This window comes from Stegostoma tigrinum, chromosome 44 (genome assembly GCF_030684315.1).
Source record: "Stegostoma tigrinum isolate sSteTig4 chromosome 44, sSteTig4.hap1, whole genome shotgun sequence".
Taxonomy (NCBI): Eukaryota; Metazoa; Chordata; class Chondrichthyes; order Orectolobiformes; family Stegostomatidae; genus Stegostoma; species Stegostoma tigrinum.
The window spans coordinates 11,475,446-11,501,271 of NC_081397.1; the positions used below are offsets into that span (position 1 = coordinate 11,475,446).

The 25,826-nt window shown below is 44.2% G+C and overlaps 1 protein-coding gene, 1 long non-coding RNA gene and 1 pseudogene across 3 annotated transcripts; 1 reads left to right on the plus strand and 2 right to left on the minus strand.

Annotated features, from left to right (window-relative positions):
* The window catches only part of LOC132206968 (histone H2AX-like), a 234,717-nt pseudogene that overhangs the window by 132,487 nt on the left and 76,404 nt on the right, over window positions 1-25,826 (minus strand).
* LOC132206970 (uncharacterized) lies at window positions 1,210-22,137 on the plus strand. Of its 2 annotated transcripts, XM_059642111.1 has the most exons (6): window positions 1,210-1,325; window positions 7,241-7,276; window positions 9,240-9,530; window positions 14,387-14,713; window positions 18,908-19,018; window positions 21,759-22,137. In XM_059642111.1, the coding sequence occupies exons 1-5, from the start codon at window positions 1,295-1,297 to the stop codon at window positions 18,910-18,912; spliced, it is 690 nt and encodes a 229-aa protein (XP_059498094.1). In that variant the 5' UTR covers window positions 1,210-1,294; the 3' UTR covers window positions 18,913-19,018; window positions 21,759-22,137. The 2 variants fall into 2 exon arrangements, with proteins under 2 accessions (XP_059498094.1, XP_059498095.1); XM_059642112.1 differs by lacking the exon at window positions 7,241-7,276 and having other exon boundaries at window positions 1,226-1,325.
* On the minus strand, window positions 7,307-25,280 carry LOC132207081 (uncharacterized). Its single transcript, XR_009443316.1, has 2 exons — window positions 24,668-25,280; window positions 7,307-9,289 (listed from the first exon to the last, which is right to left on the minus strand). It is a non-coding gene; the product is annotated as an uncharacterized LOC132207081 (long non-coding RNA).

Sequence of the window (25,826 nt, forward strand, 5' to 3'; positions counted from 1 at the left end):
GTGGTGAATGAACCTGGACATTGTACAATTTTTGGCAAACATCCTACTCCTGACCTTACAACAGAGGGAAGGTCATCGATGAAGCAGCTGAATTAAATGTATTGAACAAACCTGCAGCATGAATGATTCAGCTGGTGTTCTGAACATTGAATTGAAAGGTGAAAAGGAGCTATTAACGTAAGTTGAAATGTTATTAAAATGAAATTTTATATAGGTGAGATATAGCAAAATAATTTCAGTTTATAATTAACAGAATGAATCTTTGACTGCTGCAGGACTCCTTTTGACAATTTCCGTTTCATTTTCAGGATTCTAAATGTTATGCCACGCTATTTGAAATAAAAATTTAAATTCAGACTGAGCATTCAGGAGCTCGGAGGAATGTGATTTTCCAACACGCTTCATGTTCTACCTCACAGTTTAACTCCAATTCGGTAATTCAACAAGGCAGCTCGCCAGCAACTTCTTAAAGCAACTAGGGATGGTTAGTAATTGCTGGCCATGAGTAAATTTAAAAAAAACACCCTATATGTCTCGTGAAGTGAGATGTACACAGGGCTAATATGTGAAATGTACATTCAGCTTTTCTTCTCTCAAGTGAAGACTTTGTTCCTCAGATTTATAACAGCATATCATACAGCTTTTCAGAATTGACAAATTGTAACAGGGCAAACTTAATTTTGTTTGAAAGTGATTTCAAATACACCGCATGCACATTAAACATTCCATTTGCATGTACAGTCAGAATTTCTTCAATGCAACCAGGTAGCCATGAGATCTGTCATGACTACTAACCCCTCGGTAATGGTAAACTTGCCACAGTGCCACTCTTTTTGTCAGGGAGAGAAATGACTTGTGGTGAGTTTAATCTGAAGGTCAGCATGCCTCAAGTGAGGGGTGAGGGGGAGAAGGTGAGAACTTTGCAGTAACCTCAGCTGGCTGTGGGAATTGAACTGGTTAGTGTGACTCTGCAGGACAAGTTAACAGTCCAGCCAACTGAGCTAGATTTAGCCACAGTGTGTAAACCGGCTTGAAGGGCCTTAAGGCTCTCACTTCCACGCACTGTTTCTGTGCTGCCTGCTCAACAAAGTTGCCTGTTTTTTGATGTTAGCAATAACTTTTTGCCAGAAAATGCATTGGGAAACCGCATGACAACTTGTGTTGCCGTCTCAGTTCTTGTTTCACATTGCTCAAGACTGACTGTTGTCTTCCAATCAATCGGAAAGTCAAATAGGAAAAGAAACCAACTCACGGACCTCAACATCGAAAAATCGGCTGAAAGTTTTGTTGGAAAATGTTTGCTTCTCCAATCCTTCTTGCAATTGGTGAGTAGTAGGTCCTCTCAGTTTGTGCTTTTAACTCCTAAACAATGGCTCTAAGTAAGAAGTTACTTTGCATAATTCAGGAACTGGTCAATTGTGGAAGTGCATCAAAAGAGTTTAGCTCACTACCACATTTTAATTTAGTCAATACCTTCAATTATTGTAGCCCAGTATTTTGAAAATGAAAACTTCGTGTTTATCCCTTCCTGTGCTGACATCTTCAATGATCTCTAGTCTCCTGATGCTTCATGGTTGTAACATCACGTGAGGAGAGCTTGCCTCCTGATCATGATATATTCTTTTCTTATCTCTGCTTTCTCTGTATGGAGCAATTTCAAAATCTTCCAGTTCAATCCACCCTGTCCCACAGGCTGAGTAATTTGTTATCATATTATTCAACACATCCAATCTTTTCTGGTGCAATTAAATTTGTTGGAATCCTGTGTGGGATTTGGTGAAAAGCCTTCTAATAGGGTAGGTGATGGTCGGGTGGTATCAGGGCTGGACTATTAAACCAGAAACCCAGCTCATCACCTCGGGACAAGGGTTCGAATCACAGCAGGGCAGGTGGTGGAATTTGATTAAATTTTTTTAAAAAGCCTGGAATTAGGAATCTATTGATGACCATGAAATCATTGTTGATTCTTGCAAAAACACATCTGGTTCACTGATCCTCTTCAGGGAAAGAAATCTGCCATCCTCACCTGGTCTGGCCTACATGTGACTCCATACCTACAGCAATGTAGTTACGTTTCAGTTGCCCTCTGAAATGGCCTAACAAGACTTTCAGTTGTACCAATCGCGACAGAGTCTCAATGAAATGAAACCAGACGGATCACCCAGCATTCACCTCGGCGCTGGAGAAGACAACAGCAGTAACAGCTCTGCTGACCCTGTAATGTCCTCCTCACTGCCAACTAGGGGCTAGTGCCAAAATTGGGAGATCTGCCTCACAGACTAGTCAAGTAACAACCTGACATAATCACACCTAAAGAATCATGCCTGACAGACAATGTCCCAGACACCACCATCACCATCCCTGGATATGTCCTGTCTCACTGAAAGGAAAGGCCCAGCAGAGGTGGCCACACAGTGACATACAGTAGGGAGGGTGTTGCTCAGGGAGAGCTCAACACTGACTACAGACCCCATGACATCTTATGGTTTCAGATTAAATATGGGCAAGGAAAGCTCCTGATGATGACCGTATACCATCCTCCTTCAGCTAATGAATCGGTACTCCATGTTGAACACCACTTGGAGGGAACACTGAAGATGGCAAAGACACAAAATGCACTCTGAGTGGGGGATTTCAATACCTACCACCAAGAGTGGCTCGGCAGCAGTATTGCAGATCGAGCTGGTCAGTGCCCAAAGGACATCGCTGCCAGGCTGGATCTGTGGCAGGTGGTGAGGGAACAAAAAGAGGGAAAAGCATACTCGGTCTCATCCTTACCAACCTGCCAGCTGCAGTTGCATCTGTCCATGACAGTATCGGTAAGGGTGACCATCGCAGTTGTGGAGACACAGCCCCACCAGCACATTCCATTGTGTTGTGTGGCACTATCACCGTGCTAAATGGGACAGACTTTGCACAGATCTAGTGACTTGTGACTGGGCATCTATGAGGCACTGTGAGCCATCAACAGCAGCAGGATTGTACTCCAGCATAATCTGTCATCTCATGGCCCAGCATATCCCCCAGTCAACCATTACCATCAAGTCATGGGATCAACCCTGGTTCAACTGAGTGTGCAGGAGGGCATGCCAGGAGCAGTACCAGGCACATCTGAAGATGCGGTATGAACTTGGTGAAGCCACCAAACAGGAATACTGCACATGAAACAGCAAAAGCAGCAAGTGAGAGACAGAGCTAAGCGATCCCACAACCCACAGATCAGATCTCAGCTCTGCAGGCCTGCCACATCCAGTCATGAATGATGGTGGGCAATTAAACAACTCACTGGAGGAGAAGGCTCCACAAATATCCCTATCCTCAATGATGGGAGAGCCCAGCACATCCATGTAAAAGATGAGGCTGAAGCATTCACAGTAATCTTCAGCTAGAATTGGCAAGTGGATAATCCATCTCAGCCTCCACCAGTGGTTCCCAGCATCACAAATTCCAGACTTCAGCCAATTCGATTCTCTCCATGTGATAACGAGAACCTTTGGAGATACTGGATCCTGCAAAGCCTACGGGCCCTGACAACATTCCGGCAATTGTACTGCAGACTTGTGCTGCAGAACTTGCCAGTCCCATAGCCGAGCTGTTCTGGTACAGTTACAGCAGTGGTATCTACCCGACAATGTGGAAAATTTCCCAAGTGATGTCCTGAACACACAAAGCAGGACAAATGCAACCCGGCCAGTTATTGCCCCATCCGTCTACTCTAAATCATCAGGAGAGTGATGGAAGGTGTCATCAACAGTGCTATGGAGCAGCACCGTCTCAGGAACATCCTGCTCAGTGACGCCCAGTTCCGGTTCCACCAGGGCCACTCAGCTCCTGACCTCATTACAGCCTTGGTTCAAACATGGGCTAAAGAGCTGAATCCCAGAGGTGAGGTGAGAATGACAGCTGTTGACATTAAGGCTGCATTAGACTGGGCATCAAGGAGCCCTGGCAAAGGAACCAGTGGGGATCAGGGGCAAAGTCTCCAGTGGCTGGAGTCATACGTGACACACAGGAAGATGGTTGTGGTTGTTGGAGGTCAATTATCTCTGCTCCAGGACATCTCTGCCAGAGTGCCTTAGCATAGTGTCCTCAGCCCAACCATCTTCAGCTGCCTCACCGATGACCTTTCCCACCTCATAAGGTCAGAAGTGGTGATATTTGCCAATGTTCAGTACCAATTGTCACTCCACAGAAACTGAAGCAGTCCGTGTTCAAATGCAACAAAATCTTGTCAATATCCAGGCCTGGGCTGACAAGTGGTAAGTGACATTCATGCCTCACAATGTCAGGCTATGACCATCACCAATAAGAGACAATCTATTCACCACCCCTTGACATTCAATGTTGTTACCATCACTGAACCTCCAACATCAACATCCTGGGGGTTATCATTGAGCAGAAACTCAGCTGGACTTAGCACGGGAACGCAGTTGCTGCAAGGGCTGGTCAGAGCTAAGACTACTGCAGTGACTAACTCACCTCCTGACTCCTTAAAGCCTGTCCACCATGCACAAGACACAAGTCAGAAATGTCATGGAATACTACCCCTGTGACGGGATGAGAGCCATCCTAACAACAGTCAAGAAGCTTGACAATAACTAGCACAAAGCAGCCCGCTTGATTGGCACTACATCCACAAGCATCCACTCCCTCTGCCACCGACAGTCAGTAACAGCAGTGTGTACCGTCTGCAAGATGCACTACAGAAATTCACCAAAGATCCTCTAACAGCACCTTCCAAATCCATAACCACTTCCATTGAGAAGGACGAGGGCAGCAGACAGATGGGAATGCCACCACCTTCAAGATCCCCTCAAAGCCACTTACCACCCTGGCTTGGAAAGGTATCGCCTTCCTTCACTTTTGCTGAGTCAAAATCCTGGAATTCCCTCTGTAATGGCACTGTGGGTCAACCCACAGCAGTTGGATGGCAACAGTTCAAGAAGGCAGCCTCCCACCACCTTCACAAGGGCAACGAGGGGTGGGCAAGAAATACTGGCCATCCTGCGATGCCCATATCAAACAAATAACTTAAAAAAAACATCAATTCTCTTTTTCTCCTTTACTGATGCTGTAACTAATGTCATCAAAATGCTCCAACAATTTTACCAGGCATGATTGCCTTTTAATGCTGCCTTGTTGGCTCTGTCCCATATATCCAATTTTCGATTCCTGCTCATGTACCAGATTCTCTTGAACAGATTCTAACACGTTCTCTATTGTGGTCAGCAAGCTAACAAAGATCTCCATTATCCCATTTTCCTCACTATCCGAGAGGTTATATTGGACACCTCCAAGTCAGCATGACCAACTTCAGAATCTGCAGTTAGGAAAGAATAGCCAACAATGTGCCAATTATGTTTCTGGCAGCCCCTTAATCTGCTTGATTTCACCTCACAAAATGTTATATATCTTTAGTGAGCCTTCATTAGATCCACTGATCCCATTGGATGTTTATACATTAAAAGAATGTACAACTGTTGTGGAACCTGAAGTAAAAACTGAAAGACCTGTGAATGCTGTAAATCGGGGAAACACCAGACTTAACGTTCCGGGTCCTGTGATCCTTATTCAGTTCTGACTTTCTTTTCTTCACAGATGCTGCTGACTTGAGCATTTCCAGCAATTTATGTTCTTGTTTTGGAGCCTGAATTATTTATTTATAGAATTGCCATTATAGAATTGCCTCTCATCTATTTCCTGTTGACTATTTTTGTGTATTTTCAAACTTTGCTCCAGATGACCTCTTCTTTTATTTTCATATTTTCCTTTGTTCGTCTCAAAGCTGAACAATGTCACATTCAAACTTAAACTAAAATTGAGACATTATGGTCAGTATTTCCTAAATTCTATGATGTTACGCTCACTATTTCCCATGGGCTAATCTGAAAACAAGTATTAATGAACCCTTTCTTGTTGCAAAATATTAAATCCATCCTCATCCGATCCCAGATTGGTGCCTCAATGTGATAGTCCAGGAAAACATCTTGTATACACACCTGCCATTCATCCTCCACCACATTAACAGTGACTTGATAATTGAGTCTCCAAATGCAGTGTATTGCTCATTATTACTTTATTACAGAAAAACAGTCCCTGGGTGTATTCCAGAGAGGAGACCTAGGGTACAGGTGCATGGTGCTTGAAAGTGAAGTCATAGATAGGGAAGATGGTGAAGAAGGTGTTTGACACACTTGCATTTATTGGTCAGAACATTCCGTATAGGAGTTGGGATGTCATGTCTTTGCTTTAGAGGACCTTGGTGAGGCCACTATTACAATACTCTGTTTAATTTTGTTTGCACTTCCAGAGGCAAAATGTTACTCAACTTCAGAGGTCACAGAAAAGATTTACAAGGAAGTTGATGGGACTGGAGGCTTTGGATTATAGGATGAGGCTGAATAGATTGGGGCTTATTTTTCCCCGGAGAGTCAGAAGCTGAAGGGTTATAGAGGTTGATAGAATCATGAGGGGCACAGATAGAGGGAATCACCATGATCTTTTTCCAACGATAGGGTAGTTCAGAATTACAGAGTGTAGGTTTCAGGTGAGAGAGGAACGATTTGAGGGGTAACTTTTTAACACAGAGGATGCTGCATATGGAATAAGCTACCACAGGAGTTTGTGGAGATGGGTATAATTTCATCATTTAAAAGGCATCTGGATGGATACATATATATGTACACATGAAGGGGTCAGAAGGATATGAATTTTGTTGCTGTATAAATAATTCACACTAAGTGTTTCCAATGCTGTTTCCTCACTGAAACAAAAATGACTCAACATTTTTTTGCTTCAGCTACAGTTCCTCATGCTAATCTATTGATGTTTTTTGTTATTTTATGACCCAGCCCAGGTCCCTTTCTTTTTGTCTATTCCTTATTAATGCAGAATGTTCAGGGAGAGTGGGGATGAGATAACCACAAACACCTTTACACCAACATTGATATTTCATTATCAGCACTTGTCTTCAAAACGTGAAGACATCTGGTATGAGTGTGCAAGGCATTCAATCAACATGTTGCCAAAGCTCTCTGAAGGAATGCCTGCTTAAACACAACTTTAACAAGTATTACACCAATATAGACTGCGTTCCATGATCTTGCACAAATATTACACTCCGAACTCATGCCCCTACCGTCCAAGTGTGTCGCCACAGAAATTTGCATATCTGTCTATCTCCAGATTAGTAAAGGGGAAAATATTAACATTCAGTAATTCCTTTATCATTTCCCACTAGTTTATCTCCATGTTCTGGTCAAGACACAGGATGTATGTGAGTATGAGAATGTAAAATACAATTAACTTCATTAACATTAACTTTACTTTGTTAATCCTTTTTCACCTGATTATCAGATCAATTGAACAGAAACAGCTTGAACAAAACCACTGCTGAGATTTGTGGACAGCTTACATACATCATTTTGAAAGTTAATCTTCTCACGTCTATTTTTTTCTTCTGCCTGTTAAGAAGTGCCACAGATTTGCTGATTATATTTCCCGACAGTATACAGAACTGATAATGTGAGAATTACAATGGTCTAAATGGCCATAGTTACATTATCAGGTGTCATTGCTTCAAACTTCATAAAACATTTACAGCTTTGAGAAAGCTTAAGAAAAAAACATGACATTCATTCAGTCATAGAGATCTACAGGACAGAAAGGGACGTTTGGTCCATTGAGTCCGCACCAGTCAACAACAGCCACCTCAGTGTTCTCCCATCCCACTTGGTCCATAGCTTTGGCATTGCAAGAGCGCTTCTAATTGCTTCTTCAATGTGATGAGGGTTTCTGCCTCTCCCACACTTGCAGGCAGTTCCAGATTCCCCAGCAACCTCTGTGTGAAAATGTTCTTCCTCACATCCCCTCCCAATATCCTGGCCCTTCCCTTCAATCTATGCCCCTTGCCCCCCGTCATTGATCCCTCAGTTAAAGGGGAAAAGCTTCAACCTGTCTGTACTATCAATGCCCCCTCCTCATTTAATACAATGCAATCAAGCACCAGGGTGATGTTGGAGTAGGATGCAACAGCTGGAGCTTGTCCTTTCTGTCTGTTTCTTTTTCTGTTCTCCTTTTTATTCTCCCTTTTGTGCTGCTTTTTCTCTTGCTTGTTTCTTTGTTGTGATCTTCTGGCCTCAGTGCGGACCCAGTGTGGCAGTCTCCTGGCCTGGCAGGTTGGACTTTTGGCCTCGTGTGATAGTCCCTTGTCCTCAGTGTGGGCTTCTGGCCTTGAGGTGATTCCAGAGCAGTCTCCTGGTTTCAAGGGCCTCAACGTGAAGCCTGATGTGGTCTGGAGTTTACTCCTTTGTGGAATGGAGTTTTGGTGCCATCGTTGACTAGGTTGGATAGAACATTGCTCTGAACTTTTTTATTTCTCTCATTTCTAATTGATTCCTAAAATATGGAATGCTGGACTTTATATTTCTTTTATTTTTCCAGCTTTTTTTTTCCTTTGAACTTATACTGAGGGATGTGTACCCAAGCGCCATATACTTAAGAGGGCAAATTATAAACTTTTCACTGTTCTCATTTGAGTGCATGTGACAATAAAGTAATTCCGGTGCAATTCAATTCATGTCCCCTCTTTCGCTTTCGTCTGCTCAATAGGAAACAAACCCAGTCGGTCCAATTTCTCTCCATTACTAAAACTCACCAGCCACCAAGGCAATATCCTGGTAAATCTCCCTCTGCATCCTCTCCCAGTGCTATCACATCCCTCCTAGTGTGTGCTTTCCAGGACTGTAGACAGTACACGTGCTGTGTGACCTATCTGATGTTTTATATATTTCCAGCATCACCTCTTTATTCAATCTGTGCCTTGGCCGCTGAAGGCAAGTATCCCCATGGTTTGCGTGTGGAATGAACTTCCAGAGGGAGCAGTGGAAGTGGGTACAATTACAGTGTTTAAAAGACATTTGGATAAGTGCATGAGTAGGAAATGTTTGGAGGGAAATGGGCCAGGAGCAGGCCGATGGCACCAGTGTAGTTTGGGATTATGTGTGGCATGGACTGGTTGCACCAAAGGGCCTGTTTCCATGCTGTTTGACTCTATGCGCCTTTGATATAATTTCAACCAGTGAGATTCATTTTAAGAATATAATGCTGTCAAGCATGATCATTTACAGCAGCATGTGATCTTTGTGCAGTAAAGTACGTGAAGTCAGCTTATCGTAATAGGTTCATGCATTTTGATTGAAGATATTCAGTGGATAAAATGCTTTAATTGTATCCCTCAGATGACTTGCCAAAGCCGGTTGTGTCTTTAAATCCATCATATGGGGAATTTCTGGAAGGAGAGACAACATTAGTGAGGTGTAGCTGTCAATGTCCAGCCACAAGGACGCACTCCTGCTACAATTCTGAATTTAGTGACACAGCTGTTCCTGAAGGACAATGTGAAACATCTTTACAATTAAAACCCTTAAGGAGAGGTGAAGCAAGTTACAGCTGTGAATGTTTATTTGTGACGGAGAATGGAACATGGAGAAGATCAGGATGGACTGAGCCCATTCTGATACATGTCGGAGGTATGTCATTAAACCGGCTCCTACCTGTTTGGAATAATCAGTTTGCAACAGTTCAGAAAGCACTGAATCGATGGGCGCCAACGTCATTCTCAGTAAGGTCCATTTTGGCATTTTGCAAAGTGACCAATGTTCATTTTACACAGGTACATGACCACAATCACCGAGTACAGGCAGTGCGCCATTTGTAGCAACTTTCTGAAAGTTTGTTGAGAAGCAGCAATTTCCATAGTTAGTCAGACAAAGCAACGACATATGTAACCCACAGGGCAGATAGAACATAGAACATAGAACAGTACAGCACAGAACAGGCCCTTCAGCCCACAATGCTGTGCCAACCATTGATACTCATGTATGCACCCTCAAATTTCTGTGACCATATACATGTCCAGCAGTCTCTTAAATGACCCCAATGACCTTGCTTCCACAACTGCTGCTGGCAACGCATTCCATGCTCTCACAACTCTCTGTGTAAAGAACCTGCCTCTGACATCCCCTCTATACTTTCCTCCAACCAGCTTAAAACTATGACCCGTCGTGTTAGCCTTTTCTGCTCTGGGAAATAGTCTCTGGCTATCAACTCTATCTATGCCTCTCATTATCTTGTATACCTCAATTAGGTCCCCTCTCCTCCTCCGCTTCTCCAATGAAAAAAGTCCGAGCTCAGTCAACCTCTCTTCATAAGATAAGCCTTCCAGTCCAGGCAGCATCCTGGTAAACCTCCTCTGAACCCTCTCCAAAGCATCCACATCTTTCCTATAATAGGGCGACCAGAACTGGACGCAGTATTCCAAGTGCGGTCTAACCAAAGTTTTATAGAGCTGCAACAAGATCTCACGACTCTTAAACTCAATCCCCCTGCTAATGAAAGCCAAAACACCATATGCTTTCTTAACAACCCTGTCCACTTGGGTGGCCATTTTAAGGGATCTATGTATCTATAGATCCCTCTATTCCTCCACACTGCCAAGAATCCTATCCTTAATCCTGTACTCAGCTTTCAAATTTGACCTTCCAAAATGCATCACCTCGCATTTATCCAGTTGAACTCCATCTGCCACCTCTCAGCCCATCTCTGCATCCTGTCAATGTCCCGCTGCAGCCTACAACAGCCCTCTATACTGTCAACGACACCTCCAACCTTCGTGCCGTCTGCAAACTTGCTGACCCATCCTTCAATCCTCTCATCCAAGTCATTAATATTAATTACAAACAGTAGAGGCCCAAGGACAGAGCCCTGTGGAACACCACTCACCATTGACTTGTAGGCAGAATATTTTCCTTCTACTGCTACTCGCTGTCTTCTGTCTTCAGCCAATTCTGTATCCAGACAGCTAAGTATCCCCTGTATCCCATTCCTCCTGACCTTCTGAATGATCCTACCATGGGGAACCTTATCAAATGCCTTGCTGAAGTCCATATACACCACATCCACAGCTCGACCCTCATCAACTTTTCTAGTCACATCCTCAAAGGACTCGATAAGGTGTGTGAGGCATGACCTGCCCCTCACAAAGCCGTGTTGACTGTATTTAATCAAGCCATGGTCTTCCAGATGGTCATAAATCCTATCCCTCAGAATCCTTTTTAACACCTTGCAGACGACAGACATGAGACTTACTGGTCTGTAATTGCCGGGGATTTCCCTATTTCCTTTCTTGAAGGGAGGAATTACATTTGCCTCCCTCCAGTACTCAGGTACAACTCCAGTGGAGAGCGAAGATGCAAAGATCTTCGCAAATGGCAAAGCAATTGCATTTCTCGTTTCCCAAAGCAGCTGAGGACAAATCTGGTCCAGGCCTGGCGACTTGTCAATCTTAATGTTGGACAAAATTTTCAGCACATCAGCTTCCTCTATCTCTATCCATTCCAGCGTGCACACCTGCTTTTCAAAGTTTTCATTCACTACAAAGTTCGTTTCTTTCGTAAAGACAGAAGCAAAAAACTCATTTAGGGCTTCCCCTACCTCCTCAGACTCCACACACAAGTTCCCTATGCTATCCCTGATCGGCCCTACTCTTTCTTTGACCATTCTCTTATTCCTCACGTAAGTGTAAAATGCCTTTGTGTTCTCCCTAATCCGTTCTGCCAAGCCTTTCTCGTGCCCCCTCCTGGCTCTCCTCAGACCATTTTTGAGCTCCTTACTCACCTGCCTGTAATCCTCTAGAGTTGAGCTTGACCCTAGCTTCCTCCACCTTATGTAAGCTACCTTGTTCCTTTTGACGAGAAGCTCCACTGCTCTCGTCATCCAAGGTTCCTTTATCTTACCCCTTCTTGCCTGTCTCAGAGGGACATATTTACTCATCACTCGCAACAACTGTTCCTTAAACAGTCTCCACATGTCTATAGTGCCTTTACCATGGAACAATTGCTCCCAGTCCATGCTTACTAACTCATGTCTAATCGCATCATAGTTTTCTCTTCCCCAATTAAATATCCTCCCATTTTGCCTAATCCTCTCCTTCTCCATAGCTATGTAGAATGTGAGGCAGTTATGGTCACTATCACCAAAATGTTCTCCCAACACAAGATCTGATACCTGCCCCGGCTCGTTTCCGAGCACCAAGTCTAGAATGGCACTCCCCTCGTCGGCCTGTCAACGTACTGAGTTAGGAAACCCTCCTGAACACACTCTACAAAAAAAGCTCCATTCAAATCTTCTGCTCGAAGGAGGTTCCAATCAATATTGGGAAAGTTAAAGTCACCCATTACAACAACCCTACTACGTCCACACTTTTCCAAAATCTGCCGACCTATGCTTTCTTCAATCTCCCTGCTGCTATTGGGGGGCCTGTAGTAAACCCCTAACGAGGTGACTACTTCCTTGCTGTTCCTAATTTCCACCCACACTGACTCAGTAGGCAGATCTTGCTCGACAATGGAAGCTTCTGTCGCTGTGATACCCTCCCTGATTAGTAGTGCTACACCCCCTCCTCTTTTTCCCCCCCTCCCTATTCTTTTTAAATGCTCTAAACCCTGGAACATCCAGCAACCATTCCTGCCCCTGAGAAACCCATGATTCTGTTATGGCCACAACATCATAGCACCAGGTACTGATCCATGCTCTGAGTTCATCACTTTTATTCCTGATACTCCTTGCGTTAAAGCAAACACACTTTAACTGATCCCTTGGTTCCTTCCCAGGAGAATCCTTCCCACTAGCTGGTCTACCTCTTGCTACTGCCTCACCTGCATCAACTCTCACCTCCAGTATACAGCTCAGGTTCCCACCCCCCTGCCATACTAGTTTAAACCCTCTCGAACTACTCGAGCAAACCTTCCACCCAGGACATTGGTCCCCTTCCAGTTCAGATGCAACCTGTCCTTCTTGTACATGTCCCACCTTCCCCAGAAGGCATCCCAATTATCTACATATCTGAAGCCCTCCCTCCTACACCAGCTGCGTAGCCACGTGTTCAGCTGCGCCCGCTCCCTGTTCCTCGCCTCGCTATCTCGCGGCACCGGTAGTAAACCAGAGAACACTACTCTGTTCGTCCTGCTTTCCAGCTTCCATCCTAACTCCCTGAAATCACTTTTTATATCCTCAATCCTATTTCTGGCTATATCATTAGTGCCAATATATAACACGATTTCTGGCTGTTCGCCCTCCCCTTTTAGAACCTTATACACCTGATCGGAGACGTCCCGGACCCTGGCACCAGGGAGACAACATACCTTTCGGGAATCCCGATCCTGACCACAAAATCTCCTGCCGATGCCCCTAACTATCGAGTCCCCTGCCACGAGTACTTTTCTCTTCCTCTGGTAGGTCATTCCCCCCCCAGCAGTATCCAAAACGGTATACTTATTGCTGAGGGGAATGCCCACAGGGGATCTCTGCACTGTCTGTCTGTCCCCTTTCCTCCCCCTAACTGTAACCCATCTATCCTTGTCCTGAGCCTTAGGAGTGACCAACTCCCGGTAACTCCTCTCAATTTCTCCCTCTGCCTCCTGAATGATCCGTAGTTCATCCAGCTCCAGCTCCATTTCCCTAACACGGTTTTCAAGGAGCTGTAGTTGGGTGCACTTCCCGCAGATGTAGCCAGCGGAGACGTGAGCCATGTCTCCCACCTGCCACATTCTGCACTTGCCCCATCCTGGAGCCGTTCTATAGAATGAGGTCTGCAGCCTGCACAGACCCACATCCCAGTGATCCTGTGGTCTTTGGTGGATTCCCTGGTATTCTTTGAGACCAACAGTATTTGATCTTCCCTGCGGCTGATGGAGGGGAATTCCTGATCTCCTGCCATCCCCCAGGGAGATTATGTGGATCACCTCTCTGAATCTCTTTCCCTCTTCCTCCCCTCCTGTTGCTGTGAATTTACCTGATTGTGGGAGCTGGTCATCAATGCTATGTGCTTCACTTATCTAACCCGTCTCAGCCAATGGCAGTGGGACAGCAATGCATGGGTAGTGTGACTGTTTGTCCCTATTCAGCATCCTGCATTTGGAGGTTCGGTTTCATTCCTTCTAAGATCAAACCCATCTTCTCATCGATTGTCTCCACTGGTAATGGAGTAGGGGTCACTTAGTCAAGACCTTACTGTTTCTTATGACCTCTCCTCTGTTTTCAGTCAGGGACTTGCATACATTTATAGAAGAGATAGTGGGAACTGCAGAAGCTGGAGAATCTGAGATAACAAGGTGTAGAGCTGGATGAACACAGCAGGCCAAGCAGCATCAGAAGGGCTGGGAGGCTGATGTTTCGGGCCTAGACACTTCTTCAGAAATATGTTATGTGGTTGATTTGAGCTTTCTTGCTGTTAAGGGGTCTGTTTGGACTTTGCAATTGTTTTCTTCTGCACCTTTCTCCTTCCAAGTGTTTTCTTTAAAGTCTGTACTTTAAAATGATGTGACAGATCACCTCTCCCAACCGACGATCACACTCTCAGGTAGCGGTGCCAGTTCAGCCATGGGCGATGTCGTGATTTCCTGCAAAGGTGAGATTCGCCCCGACGGAGGAATATTCTACTTGTACAACAGTCAGAGGGAAGATTTTCGACAGCAACGTCATGTGACTGGTCTTGAAGGTGCTGCAGCCTTTGCCATCAATGTCTATGAACATGTTTCTGGAGGAAACTATACTTGTCGATATGAGACAAACGTTAATGGACGCCCTGTCCTTTCCCGATCCAGCCAATCTGTTTCAGTCAAGGAGAAAGGAAAGTGGGATCATAAATTGAAAGGTAATTACATGTTCTTATATCTCATAGTCTTCCTCGTTTTCACAAATACATATAGGTAATAGGTACTGTTAGTTTGTTTTTGTAAATATTAAATTGGGTAAAAGTCAGTTCAACGACTAATGGTGCTTCCAGTTTTGAACTTGTCTCATGCTGATGATTTAACTTGTTCCAATTTGTTCAAATAAGCCTCTTCTCCTGGCAGGCATCTACCTGTTCCTGATTTAGCCGGCTTCATCTTGATTCACAGACAATGACAGATAACACTGCCATTGCTCAACAGGATATAATGCCTGGGCTTTGACACAGAGCTGTCTGTGCATTGACAAATATGACCATTTGACCATTCAGGCCCCTGATGTGCAGCCAACATTGCTCAGTTTGCACTTGAGTTGGTTGGAAAGATGCATATTTTTTGAATTTGTCACAGCAGGGGAAACCACTATAAGATTATCCACTCAAGGAGCAGAAATAATTAAAATATCAAACAGTGGACATTATCAGGGGATGCTTTTGGGAAATAATGGATGGGAGTGGGTGTTGTAAAATTACATATCAAAAGAAAACTGCAGCACAGAAACAGGCTGATCTGCCCATCAAAAGCAACCTCCTCATTATTTTCTAAACCCATTGGCTAACCCATAGTCTTGTCTGCCTTGGCATCACAAATGCACATCTCAATCCTTCTTCAATGTGCTGAGGGTTTCTGCCTCTCCCACACTTCCAGGCAGTGAGTTCCACATTCCCCACCATGCTCTGGATGTTAATAAAAATCCTCGCATCTCCTCGAAGCCACCTCACCCGTCATATGTCCCTCCAACAGGACACATTTCTTCCTCTCTGCCCTAACCACACCAAACATCATTTTATCTCTCTCCATCCCTGAAACCCTCCAGCCTCCCAAGGCAGCATCCTGTTGTACCTCCCACTGCAGGAATAAGTGGTGAGCGTTATGGAACATGCCAAATATCAGCAACATAAACACGGCAAGGCTTTTAAATGGCCATTTATTGATTCAGTCAATATGTGTCATTAAAGGACCATCTGATGCTTCAAGATGCTTATTACTCTCAGCGGGACATGCTGATGTTTCTGTGCTGTACAATGTGACTCTGTCTTTTGCATTGCATAGGTGCCCAGATGGGATTCTATCTGTACGTTGGACTGGCTTGTGCTGCTGTGATCATTCTTTTACTTGCGCTGCTGTGCCTTATAATTATCAAGAAAGGGAACTGATTGAAAAGGGTGACGTCACTGGTTAGGAGGGATATGATGGCACTGGGAGAAGGTGCACAGGGTGATTTACAAGGATTTACCAGAGGATGGTGGGGAATCTAGAACTTACTGCCTCTAAGGGTGGGGGAGAAATGTTTAGATGTGCAGTTGCGATGCCAGGGAAATGATCCAAGTGTCAACAAAATGGGATTAGAATGGCTTTTGAAATGCACCGGCTGGCATGGGCTGAAGGGTGTTTTCAGATGCTGTAGATTTCTATATCAATGACATTTTATCAGTTAATTTGGAGAAGGGAGCAGAAAGATGTGATGAAGTTCCATGATATATTAGTATTATTTGAAAATATGAGTTCAATGAGGTCCTGAGGAGTGTTGTTGAACAGAGATATCTAGGGGTATAGGTACATAGTCCCTTGAAGTGGCATCACAGGGAGACAGGACGGCAAAGAAAGCATGTGGAACACGTGCCTTTGTCAGTCAGAGCATTGAGGATTGGAGTAAAGAGGCCATGCTGTGGCTGTACAGGATATTGGTGAGGCCACTTTTGGAATACTGCATACAATTCTGGTCATCCAGCTCTCAGAAGGATATTGTTAAACCAGAGTAGGTGCAGAAAAAAACGTACAAGGATGTTGCGAAGAATGGAGAGTTTGATTGATAAGGAGAGGCTGGATAGACTGAGATTTATTTCCCTGGAGTATTAGAGACTGAAGGGTGACCTGAGAGGTTTATAAGACCATGAGTAGCGTGTAGAAGATGAAGAACCAAGGTCTTTTCCCCAGGGTGGGGGAATCCAAAACTAAAGCGCATAGGCTACGGTGAGAGGGGAAAGATTTAAAAGGAACCTGAGGAACAACATTTTCACACAGTGAGTGGTGGATGTATGGAATGAGTTGCCGGAGGAAGTGGTAGGGACGGGCATAATTAAATCATTTAAAAGACATGTGGACAGATACATGGACAGGAAAGATTTAGAGAGATGTGGGCTAGATGCAGGTAAATAGGACTAGTTCAGATTAGATTAGATTAGTTTGTGAAATCTGCATGGCATGAACTGTTTATGTCCTGTTTATTTTTAGTTTAGTGTGTTCAGAGCAGCAAGATACAATTTTTCAGTTTAGGCGCTCCAGTGAATGACGCAAGCATATCTGCAGCTTTGTTCTGCTCACGCTCATTGAAATGGGGTCTTCATGCCTGGGTGTCATCGTAGAGGGAGCCTTTGTGGTGGACAAGTGCGCACAATGCCTTTGGAGCAATGTGGGCTCCGTGGGGATGTAATATTTTATTCCACCGTCCAAGTGCATTTTGGTTTATCCCCTTTCCCTACAACCCCCTCACTTTTGATGATGTTCATAGTCATGTCAGTATCAAATTAGCAACATGGGTGATTTATTACAGTTTAGGGGGAATGAAGCAAAAAAAACATAGTCGCAGTGATTGTGCTGCTGGGCAAATGACTCATTTGTTTGTGATCGCATGTCTGCGCTAAAATAGAATTAAAAAGGAAACTAAGTTCTGGCCGTGGTTGGTAGTTAAAAAAGAGCATTAAAAGAAAAGGTGGTTTTGTGATGGCCAAGTTATTCACTTGAATGTGGTAGTACTTAATCACAGCGAGAGACATATACAGCATGGAAACACTTGTCCATGCTGACCAGATATCCGAAATAAATCTAGTCCCATTTGCTAGAGTTTGGCCCATATCCCCAGAAAAAGAAAAATAAACCAGACCCAATGTCCCTCTTGTATAGTTATGTTCATGCCCGTGTGTCCTCAGAGAAGGAGCTCACGGTGTCCATCAATGCTGTCAATGTAGCCCCTTCCTTACCCGTCCCTCACCTTTGATGGTTTCTTCCATCTGACCGAGTTCCATTTTCCTGCATTTCACCCATATCCTTCTAAACCTTTCCAATCCATCTATCTGCCCAACAGCCTTTTAAATGTTGTAATTCTACCTGTTTCTACCACTCCCACTTGCACCTCATTCCAAATACACACCAGGCTCTGCGTGAAAAAGTTGCTCCTCGAGCCCCTCTTCAATCGTTCCCCTCTCACCTTAAACCTCTCCCTCTGGTTTTGGACTCCCCTATCTTGGGGATGACTTTGCCCATTCACCTTCCCTGTGCCCCTCATGAGATTATGTACCTCAATAAGGTCACCCTCAACCTCCTCCACTCCAGGGGAAAAAATCCCAGCCTCAACTGTCACTGTGTGCAAGTGCAGTCTCCACACCATATGTAGGATGTGATTGCACTGGAAGGGGTGCAGAGGAGGTTCACCAGGATGCTGCCTGTGATGGAGCATTTCAGCGATGAGAAGAGGCCAAATAAGCTCAGTTTGTTTTCTTTCAAGCACAGAAGGAGGAATCTGACGGAGATGTGGAAGATTATGGGGGGTATAAGAAGCTGCTATTCCCCTTAGTTAAAGGGTCAGTAACAAAGGGGGCATCATATTTAAGTGAAAGGCAGGAGGCTTAGAGGGGATTTAAGGATCTCTTTATCAACCAGAGGGTGTGGAGCTCTGAAATGCATTGCCTGGGAGACAGATAACCTGACTATCTTTAAAAATTACTCGGATAAGTACTTGCAGTTTCATAATATTTAAGGATATGGGCCTACTGTGGGAAAGTGGGGCTAACATAGGTAAGTAGCCTATTTTTGGTGGTACAGCTTCAATTGGCTGAAAGGCGTCTTCTGTATTGTAAATGTTCTGGGTTCTCGAAATCCCCTCCATCAACAAATTCTGGCAAATCCTAAGCTTCCCTTTCCTCGATTTTGTGGAAAAGATGGTTACATTCCAATACTTCCTTCCCGATCCGAACTCGTTGGCACTCATTGTAACCATTCTAATGTTGCCCGTCTCTACAGTGAGGAGTTCAATGCCCCTCTGCTTCTCGATTATTTCCCTCAGCCCCTCGAGCTCCTGAACACACAATGATCTAAACTGGGTTCTTCTCCTTGCACAGACTGAGATCACACTGCAGTGAATTTGGTGCATCTCTGCCTCAGTCTCTTCGTGCTCATTGTGATGGTTGGCATCATTGTCGAATATTTCAGAAGCAGCTTGCCACTGCCAGGTAAAATTGCCATTACTTCTTTGGTTTTGAATCTTCAATGTTCCCTTACACTCGCTTCTGTATTTTTTTTGCCTTGGTGCATTCCCCATTACTTTGGCGGACAGATCGCTGGGTGGCTAGTTTGCTAATGCAGAATGATACCAACAGCATGGGTTCAACTTCCACACTGGCTGAGGTTCCTGTGAATGATTCTCCATCTACACCTCATCCCTTGCCTGAGGCGTGGTGACCCTCAGATGAAAATACAACCCAGTCCCCCCTCTCTCTCTATCTCTCCCTGGAGAGACAACAGCCCCATGATCCACAGACTATGGCCTGCCCAAACAGCTTCTAATTTTGGCAAATACACCTACATCTACCATTTTCTCTGGCAGTACATTCCACATACAAACCAACATCTGTGTGAAAAAGTTGCTCCTCAGGTCCCTTTTAAAGCTTTCCCCTTAACCTTACACCTATGCCCTCTGGTTTTGAACGCATCTATCCTAGAGTTAAAGACCTTGGCTATTCTCCTTATCTATGCCCATCATGATTTTACAAACCTCTATAACAGCCACACTTCAACCTCATATGCTCTAGGCAAAGAAGTCCCAGACTTTCTAGTTTCTCCTTATAATTCGAACCCTCCAGTCCCCGTAACATCTTTGTAAATCTTCTCCGCACCCTCTCCAATTTAATAACATTCTTCCAAAAGCAGGACAACCAGAATTATATTTAGTTATTGAAAAGTGGCCTGACCAACTTTACAACATCAAGTAAGAATCCTTCTTTTTCCCGAATGGAATTTTTACGTGTCAGAGCTGCCATTGGAGCTGATCTAAACTTTACAGAGTCTGATATATTTTCTCCTTCAATCTGTTTTCTACTCAGTTGTTTTCAGTGAGATAAATCCTTGCAAACCTTCAATTTCTCATTTCTTCATCCCTCAATTCAATGTTTGTTTGCATTCCCTTCAATGATGAGCTCATCAGAATATCATCACATGGTTGAATATTGTTGCACAATAGACTGTAGAGCCCAAATGTTTTGTCAGGACAAATGAAAGAAATCCTCAACAGGATAGAGGAAAATATGTTACACATTTCAGCAACTCACCCATGATGAGTAGCAAGTGGAACCAGAACCATATAGTTTCTCTCTCCAAGACAATTCTACGGCCCAATTAATATTAAAATACTAACTAATGTGCACCAGGAGGTGATGGCCTCGTGGTATTATCACCCGGGTTATTAATTCAGAAACTCAGCTCATGTTCGAGGGAATCCAGTTCAAACATGACTGCAGCAAATGTTGGAATTTGAATTCAAAAGGAAATCTGGAAATACGAATTGAAAGCATTGCTAATTGTCTGTGGAAAAATCCAGCTAATTCACTCATGGTCTTCAGGGAAGGAAATCTGCTGTCCTCGTCTGGTCTACACGTGACTCTAAATGCAAAGCAAGTTGACACTCAATTACCCTCTGAAGTGGCTTAGCCAGCCAATCAGCTCAACAGCAATTGGGGATGGGCAATAAATGCTTGCCAGTCACTGACACCCACATCCCACCAACACATTTTCTGTGATACATGCGCACGGACACCCAGAACCCTCTGCACCAAAACACTCTTGAAGATTCTCTCTGTTGAGGGAATGTCACTCTTTTAAAAAAATTTCAACCAAAATGAATAACCTTACACTTATCCAGGTTAAACTCTGGTAGCCAAATATTGGTCCATTCGCCATTCACATCCTTTCTCAAGTAAAGGGACCAAATTGTACACGAGAGGAGCTAAAGTGATTGGCTGTTTCAGTTCAGGTTCCAGTTAATGGTACTCCTTTGAATACTTTGGTATCATGGTATACTTTGAATAATGGGACAATCAGCACTGGGTAATACCCACACAATGTCAAGGAGAAATGGTTTAGATTGTCTCTTATCTGACATGGTCCTTTTTTGTCACTTAAATAAATAACGGAGCCCATGCATGCTGAAGTTTTGAAATAAAGCAGTTTGCAGAGCATGTCCTCAGGTTCATGCAGTTTATGTATAGGGTTGGCTCCAGTGGTCAATGATTTTTCACCAGGCTGCTATCTTTATCAAACACCCTACTTCTTACCTTCCTTCCGACTGTCCATTTACCCATCTACTTGCAGGTATATTTTCAGTTACTACAGGCCTGAAAGTGAAGGGAAGGGATAATACTTTAGAACTGAGATGAGGAGCAATTTTGTCAGTTGGGATGGGGAGCAGTGAATCTGGGGAACTTATTGGTGCAGAGGGCTGTGGAGGCCAAATCACTGAGTGCCTTTAAGATGGAGATAGAGAGGTTCTCAATTGATCAGGGGATCGAGGGCTATGAGGAGCAGACAGGAGAATGGTTTCTTAACCCTAACCTGCTGTGTTTGAAAGGCAGATCAGAATCGATGATCTGAATGATTTAATTCTGCTACAATATCTAATGGACTGAGGGGCTCATGGGTATCCATGTGACTCTTTCCCCAAAGTAACCTGGTCTACACTGGATTTGCTCATTTGCTACATGTTTATTTGTCTTTCATTTCAAGTCGGTCCCTGTTTTATGATATAACTATGGGATATACTTCTCGCTCCATGTGTACAGTTCAATGCTAATGTATCAAAACCTTGGCTGCATTCAGAAGATGTTTTCACAATGTTTGCAGAATGCCCACAAGCTAACATTTTAACATGCGTTCTGTGTTATTATGGCAATACGCCGTTCTTTTGTTAACTTTCCACAGGGGACAGAAAGGATCCGACAAAATACACTGCTCGCGTCTCCACAACAGGAGTATGATGCTTGATGGGAATCGAATCAGTTGCTGTTTCCAATGTGTCTTCTGAAGATGGGGTCTGATTGTGTGCTTTCTGTCGCTCCCTGCCAATCATTCCATACCTGCGGCTTCTCCTGAACTGCACATTCTCTCCCCCATACACAGTCAGGAGACTGCAGAGCTTCTTATCCAATCATACAGGATGGAAGAGGCCCTTCAGCCCATCAAATAAGTACTGCCAAATACAGCTCCTTTAAGGGAAAGACTTTGTCCGGTCCAGCCAAGATGTGACTCCAGATCCATAACAATGTACTTTCATCCCAACTGCCCCTTTGGGCAATTAGGAATGGGCAATAAATGTTTTTCTTTGCAAGAAACAATAATCCATAAATAATAGAGATAACAAGGTGTAGAGGTGGATGAACACAGCAGGTTAAACAGCATCATAGGAAGGCTGATGTTTTGGGCCTAGGCCCTTCATTTTCTGAAGAAGAGACCAGGCCCGCAATGTCAACCTCCCTGCTCCTCTGAAGCTACTTGGCCTGCTGTGTTCATCGAGCTCTACACCTTGTTATAAGACCATAATCCCTGCACTCTCCCCGTAGCCCTTGATTCCTTGTGAGGTCAAGAATTTATCGATCTCTGCCTTGAAGACATTTAACATCCCGGCCTCCACTGCGCTCCATGGCAATGAATTCCACAGGCCCAACACTCTCTGGCTGAAGAAATTTCTCCTCATTTCCATTTTAAATTTCTCAGATCCTCCAGCATCTGCACTACTTATTCTCCCTCAGTCCATAAATAATGTTAGTTTTGAAGTTACAAGAGCCAACTAGTCACTTGTATTCAGCAAAACAAACATTTTTGTTTGTTTTCTAGGTGTGCATGAGAATTTAGTGTCCGTTCCTCGTTGGCCTTGAGAAAGGGTTAGTATATCTTGCAAGGCCGTTTCAGAGGTCAGTTGAGAGTCAACCACGTTGTGTGTGTCTCAGGAATCAGCTCTCGACAGAAAACGAGTAAGGACAGCAGATTCCCTTCCCTGAAGATAATAGTGAACCCAATGGGTTCTTGCAACAATTGAGAATGTTCATCGTTAAAAGGACATTTTTATTCCAGATTTGTTCACATTTTATCATCTACTACGGTGAGATTTCAATCCACATCTCCAGACCATTAACTTGGATGTTCTAGATTACCAGCTCAGCAACATTACCTTTACACCACTGCATTCCTTAAAATAGCTACGGTCAAATTCAATGCGTTCAACATGAACATGAGATGCATTCACAAAAATGATTAGCTTCTGATTTCTGGGTGTGACCGTTGCTTCTTGATGAGAAGTAGGGTCGATGGGTCATGGTTCAACCCGTTTTGGTGACTGCAACCACGATGGATCACAGAATGACGAGACAGACAGCTTAGCACAGCACCACATTTCTCTTGTTGGGCTTTATTTCTTCCTAATCATGTCCTTCATGATCACTTCACTCATTTCCTATGGTTCTCAATGTCTTCTTTCAGGAAGAGGAGTGAATGATTTAATCACCGAGTACAGTGAGCAATGGTTAAGTCATTGAATGTGCCTGATTGGCAGCCAAAGTTGGACATTGCCTCCCAGCTCATTCCCAGGACAGGTGACATCCTCGTGGCATTATCATTCACCAAATAATCCAGAGAAGCAGATAATGACTTGCGTTCAAATCCTGCCATGGCAGACAGCAGGGTTTGACTTCCATTAAAAGAAAACCTGGAAGTAAGAGCCTAATGACGATCATTGTCAGAAAATCCCATCTGGTTCATTAATATCTTTCAGGGAAGGAAATCTGCTATCCTTACCTGGTTTGGCCTACATGTGACTGCAGGCCCACAGCAATGTGGCTGACCCTTAACTGCCCTCAAGGTAATTAAGGATGGGTAGTAAGGCCTGGCTGAGCTGGTGATGCTCACATCTTATGAATGAATGAAAAGTCAATTTAAATAAAACTCCAGAAATTGCTGGAAAAAAACTCAACAGCTTTTGTGGAGAGAAATCAGAATTAAACATTTTGGGACCAGTGACCCTTCTTCAGAACTGAGGGTAGTGAGGAAAAGGTTGAAATATAAACATACTGGAGAAGGTTGGAGGGAGAAAGAGTAAACGATCGGTGGAGAGGGAGCCCGGAAAGAGAGAAAACAAACATTCGGGCAGACAAAGGAGCGAGTGAAGGTCAGCCTGGGAGAATTAATAGCTGCTAATGGGGGCTGTCAGTGCCTGAAGTTGGGTTGATGTGGTAGGAGCCCATGTGATGACAAGGCCTGGTGTGTGGGTTTGGGATGAGGACATTGGGATCAGGAACATCCCTGCATTCTGTCCATTAAAATGACCCTGAGCTTCTGGTTACCTACCATTTCAGCGCCACACTTTGCTCCATCCCTGCCAATATTTCTGGCTCGGGGTCTTGCCTCAGTGCTCCAGCCAAGCTCAACATAACGTGGAAAAAACCGCTTCTAGTTTTCTACTTGGGGACCCTGCAACCTTAAGAATATTTTACGTCCTGAGCATTTTCTGCCTGTGGCCTTATCCCAGTGCTTACACACCAGCTTCAGAAGAATGGTCACTGGACCTGAAACATTATAACTCTTGTATTCTCTCCAAAGATGCTGCCTGAGCTGCCGAGTTTCTCCAGCAATTTTAGTTTTTGTTTCTGATTCCCAGCATATTTGTCGATTTTTTTCCTCAAATTTTAAAAGTAAATAGATGGATAGCGAGAAAGTACGAGACGCAAAACATGTCATAAGCAGAAAGACAGATAATTGGAGACGGGTCAGTGAAGGACAGAAAGGAACAGATCCAGTTGAAGGGAGACGGACATGAGGGGTAAAGGGATCATACTCACCATTTCACATCTCTCGATGAACTTTCCCAATCCCTCTCTCCCACTGGGCGCAAGTCCCTGTGTCGGTGCGAGTGTCTAACTCTCGCACTCTCTCTCACACACAGACACACACAAAGTGAACACGATATTTCTCACTTCTGGAGCTCTACGCAGTGGAGAAGATTCATGGTTTCCGGACTCACCATGAAATACCTCCAGTTCGGTCACTCAATTTCCCCTCTCTTCCGAAATCACAGTTCGTTCAGTTTGTCCCCAGCTCCCACAGCTTAAACAGATCTTCCGCAGATACGAAACAAAGCAGTCATCGTTTATGGAGTTGGAGGATGCTCTGGAGAAACAAGTAGACAACATCTAAACCGGAGCCGCCTCTCCCTCTCTCTCTCCCTCCCTCTCTCCGCAGCAGTCAGACGAGGCAGTACACAAAACTGCAGTTTTCCACATGAAGCAGCAAGAAATCACATTTTTTTAGCTCGAGGGAACACAGTGTGGAGCTGGAGGAACACAGCAGATCAGGCAGCATCACAGGAGCAGGGAAGGCTTTCTGAAGAACGGTCCCGGCCTGGAACGTCAGCTTTCTTGCTCCTCTGATGCTGTCTGACCTGCTGTGTTCCTCCAGCTCCACACTGTGTTATCTCTGACTCCAGCATTGGCAGTTTTTAACTATCTCTGACATTGTTAGCTAGTGGGTACACATTGGATGCATATAGTGTCACATATGTTTGTTATACAAATTGACATAGGTTCTTATCGTAAAATTGGAATTTATTAAACAATTGAAAAGAAAATGTATTACTGCAATGAACCAAAGCGTATCCACAAATGTAGGTTTATCTTACATATTAGCATTCTTCTCATGAAATAGAACGTAAGCTTCAGACGTAAATTAACTCGGACATCTTACTCAATCAAACCTAAGTTTCTGATACATTTGAAAATAAGTTTACTGCGCAGTTTATCAGAAGGTGTGTTTTGCACTGAGCCAAGGAGACAGACAGTCCAACTGGATCTCCGCAGCAGGAGGCGATGATGTGGTGTATTGGTTGGGGTGAGGGTGAAGGATGGAGTAACCTCGTCTGTCCACTTGGACCTCCACAGCAGGGGGCGATGGTGAGGGAAGATAGCGAGCGAGGGAGTTGGGCAGTACAAGTAGACCTCCACA

Excerpts from the sequence above, each read along its gene's own strand:
- LOC132206970 (XM_059642111.1), top strand. The coding sequence starts at position 1,295 with ATGTTTGCTTCTCCAATCCTTCTTGCAATTG. Across the intron at positions 1,326-7,240 it reads TCCAATCCTTCTTGCAATTG|TTTATCTCCATGTTCTGGTC; the intron begins GTGAGTAGTAGG and ends ATTTCCCACTAG. Across the intron at positions 9,531-14,386 it reads CATTCTGATACATGTCGGAG|ATCACCTCTCCCAACCGACG; the intron begins GTATGTCATTAA and ends ATGATGTGACAG.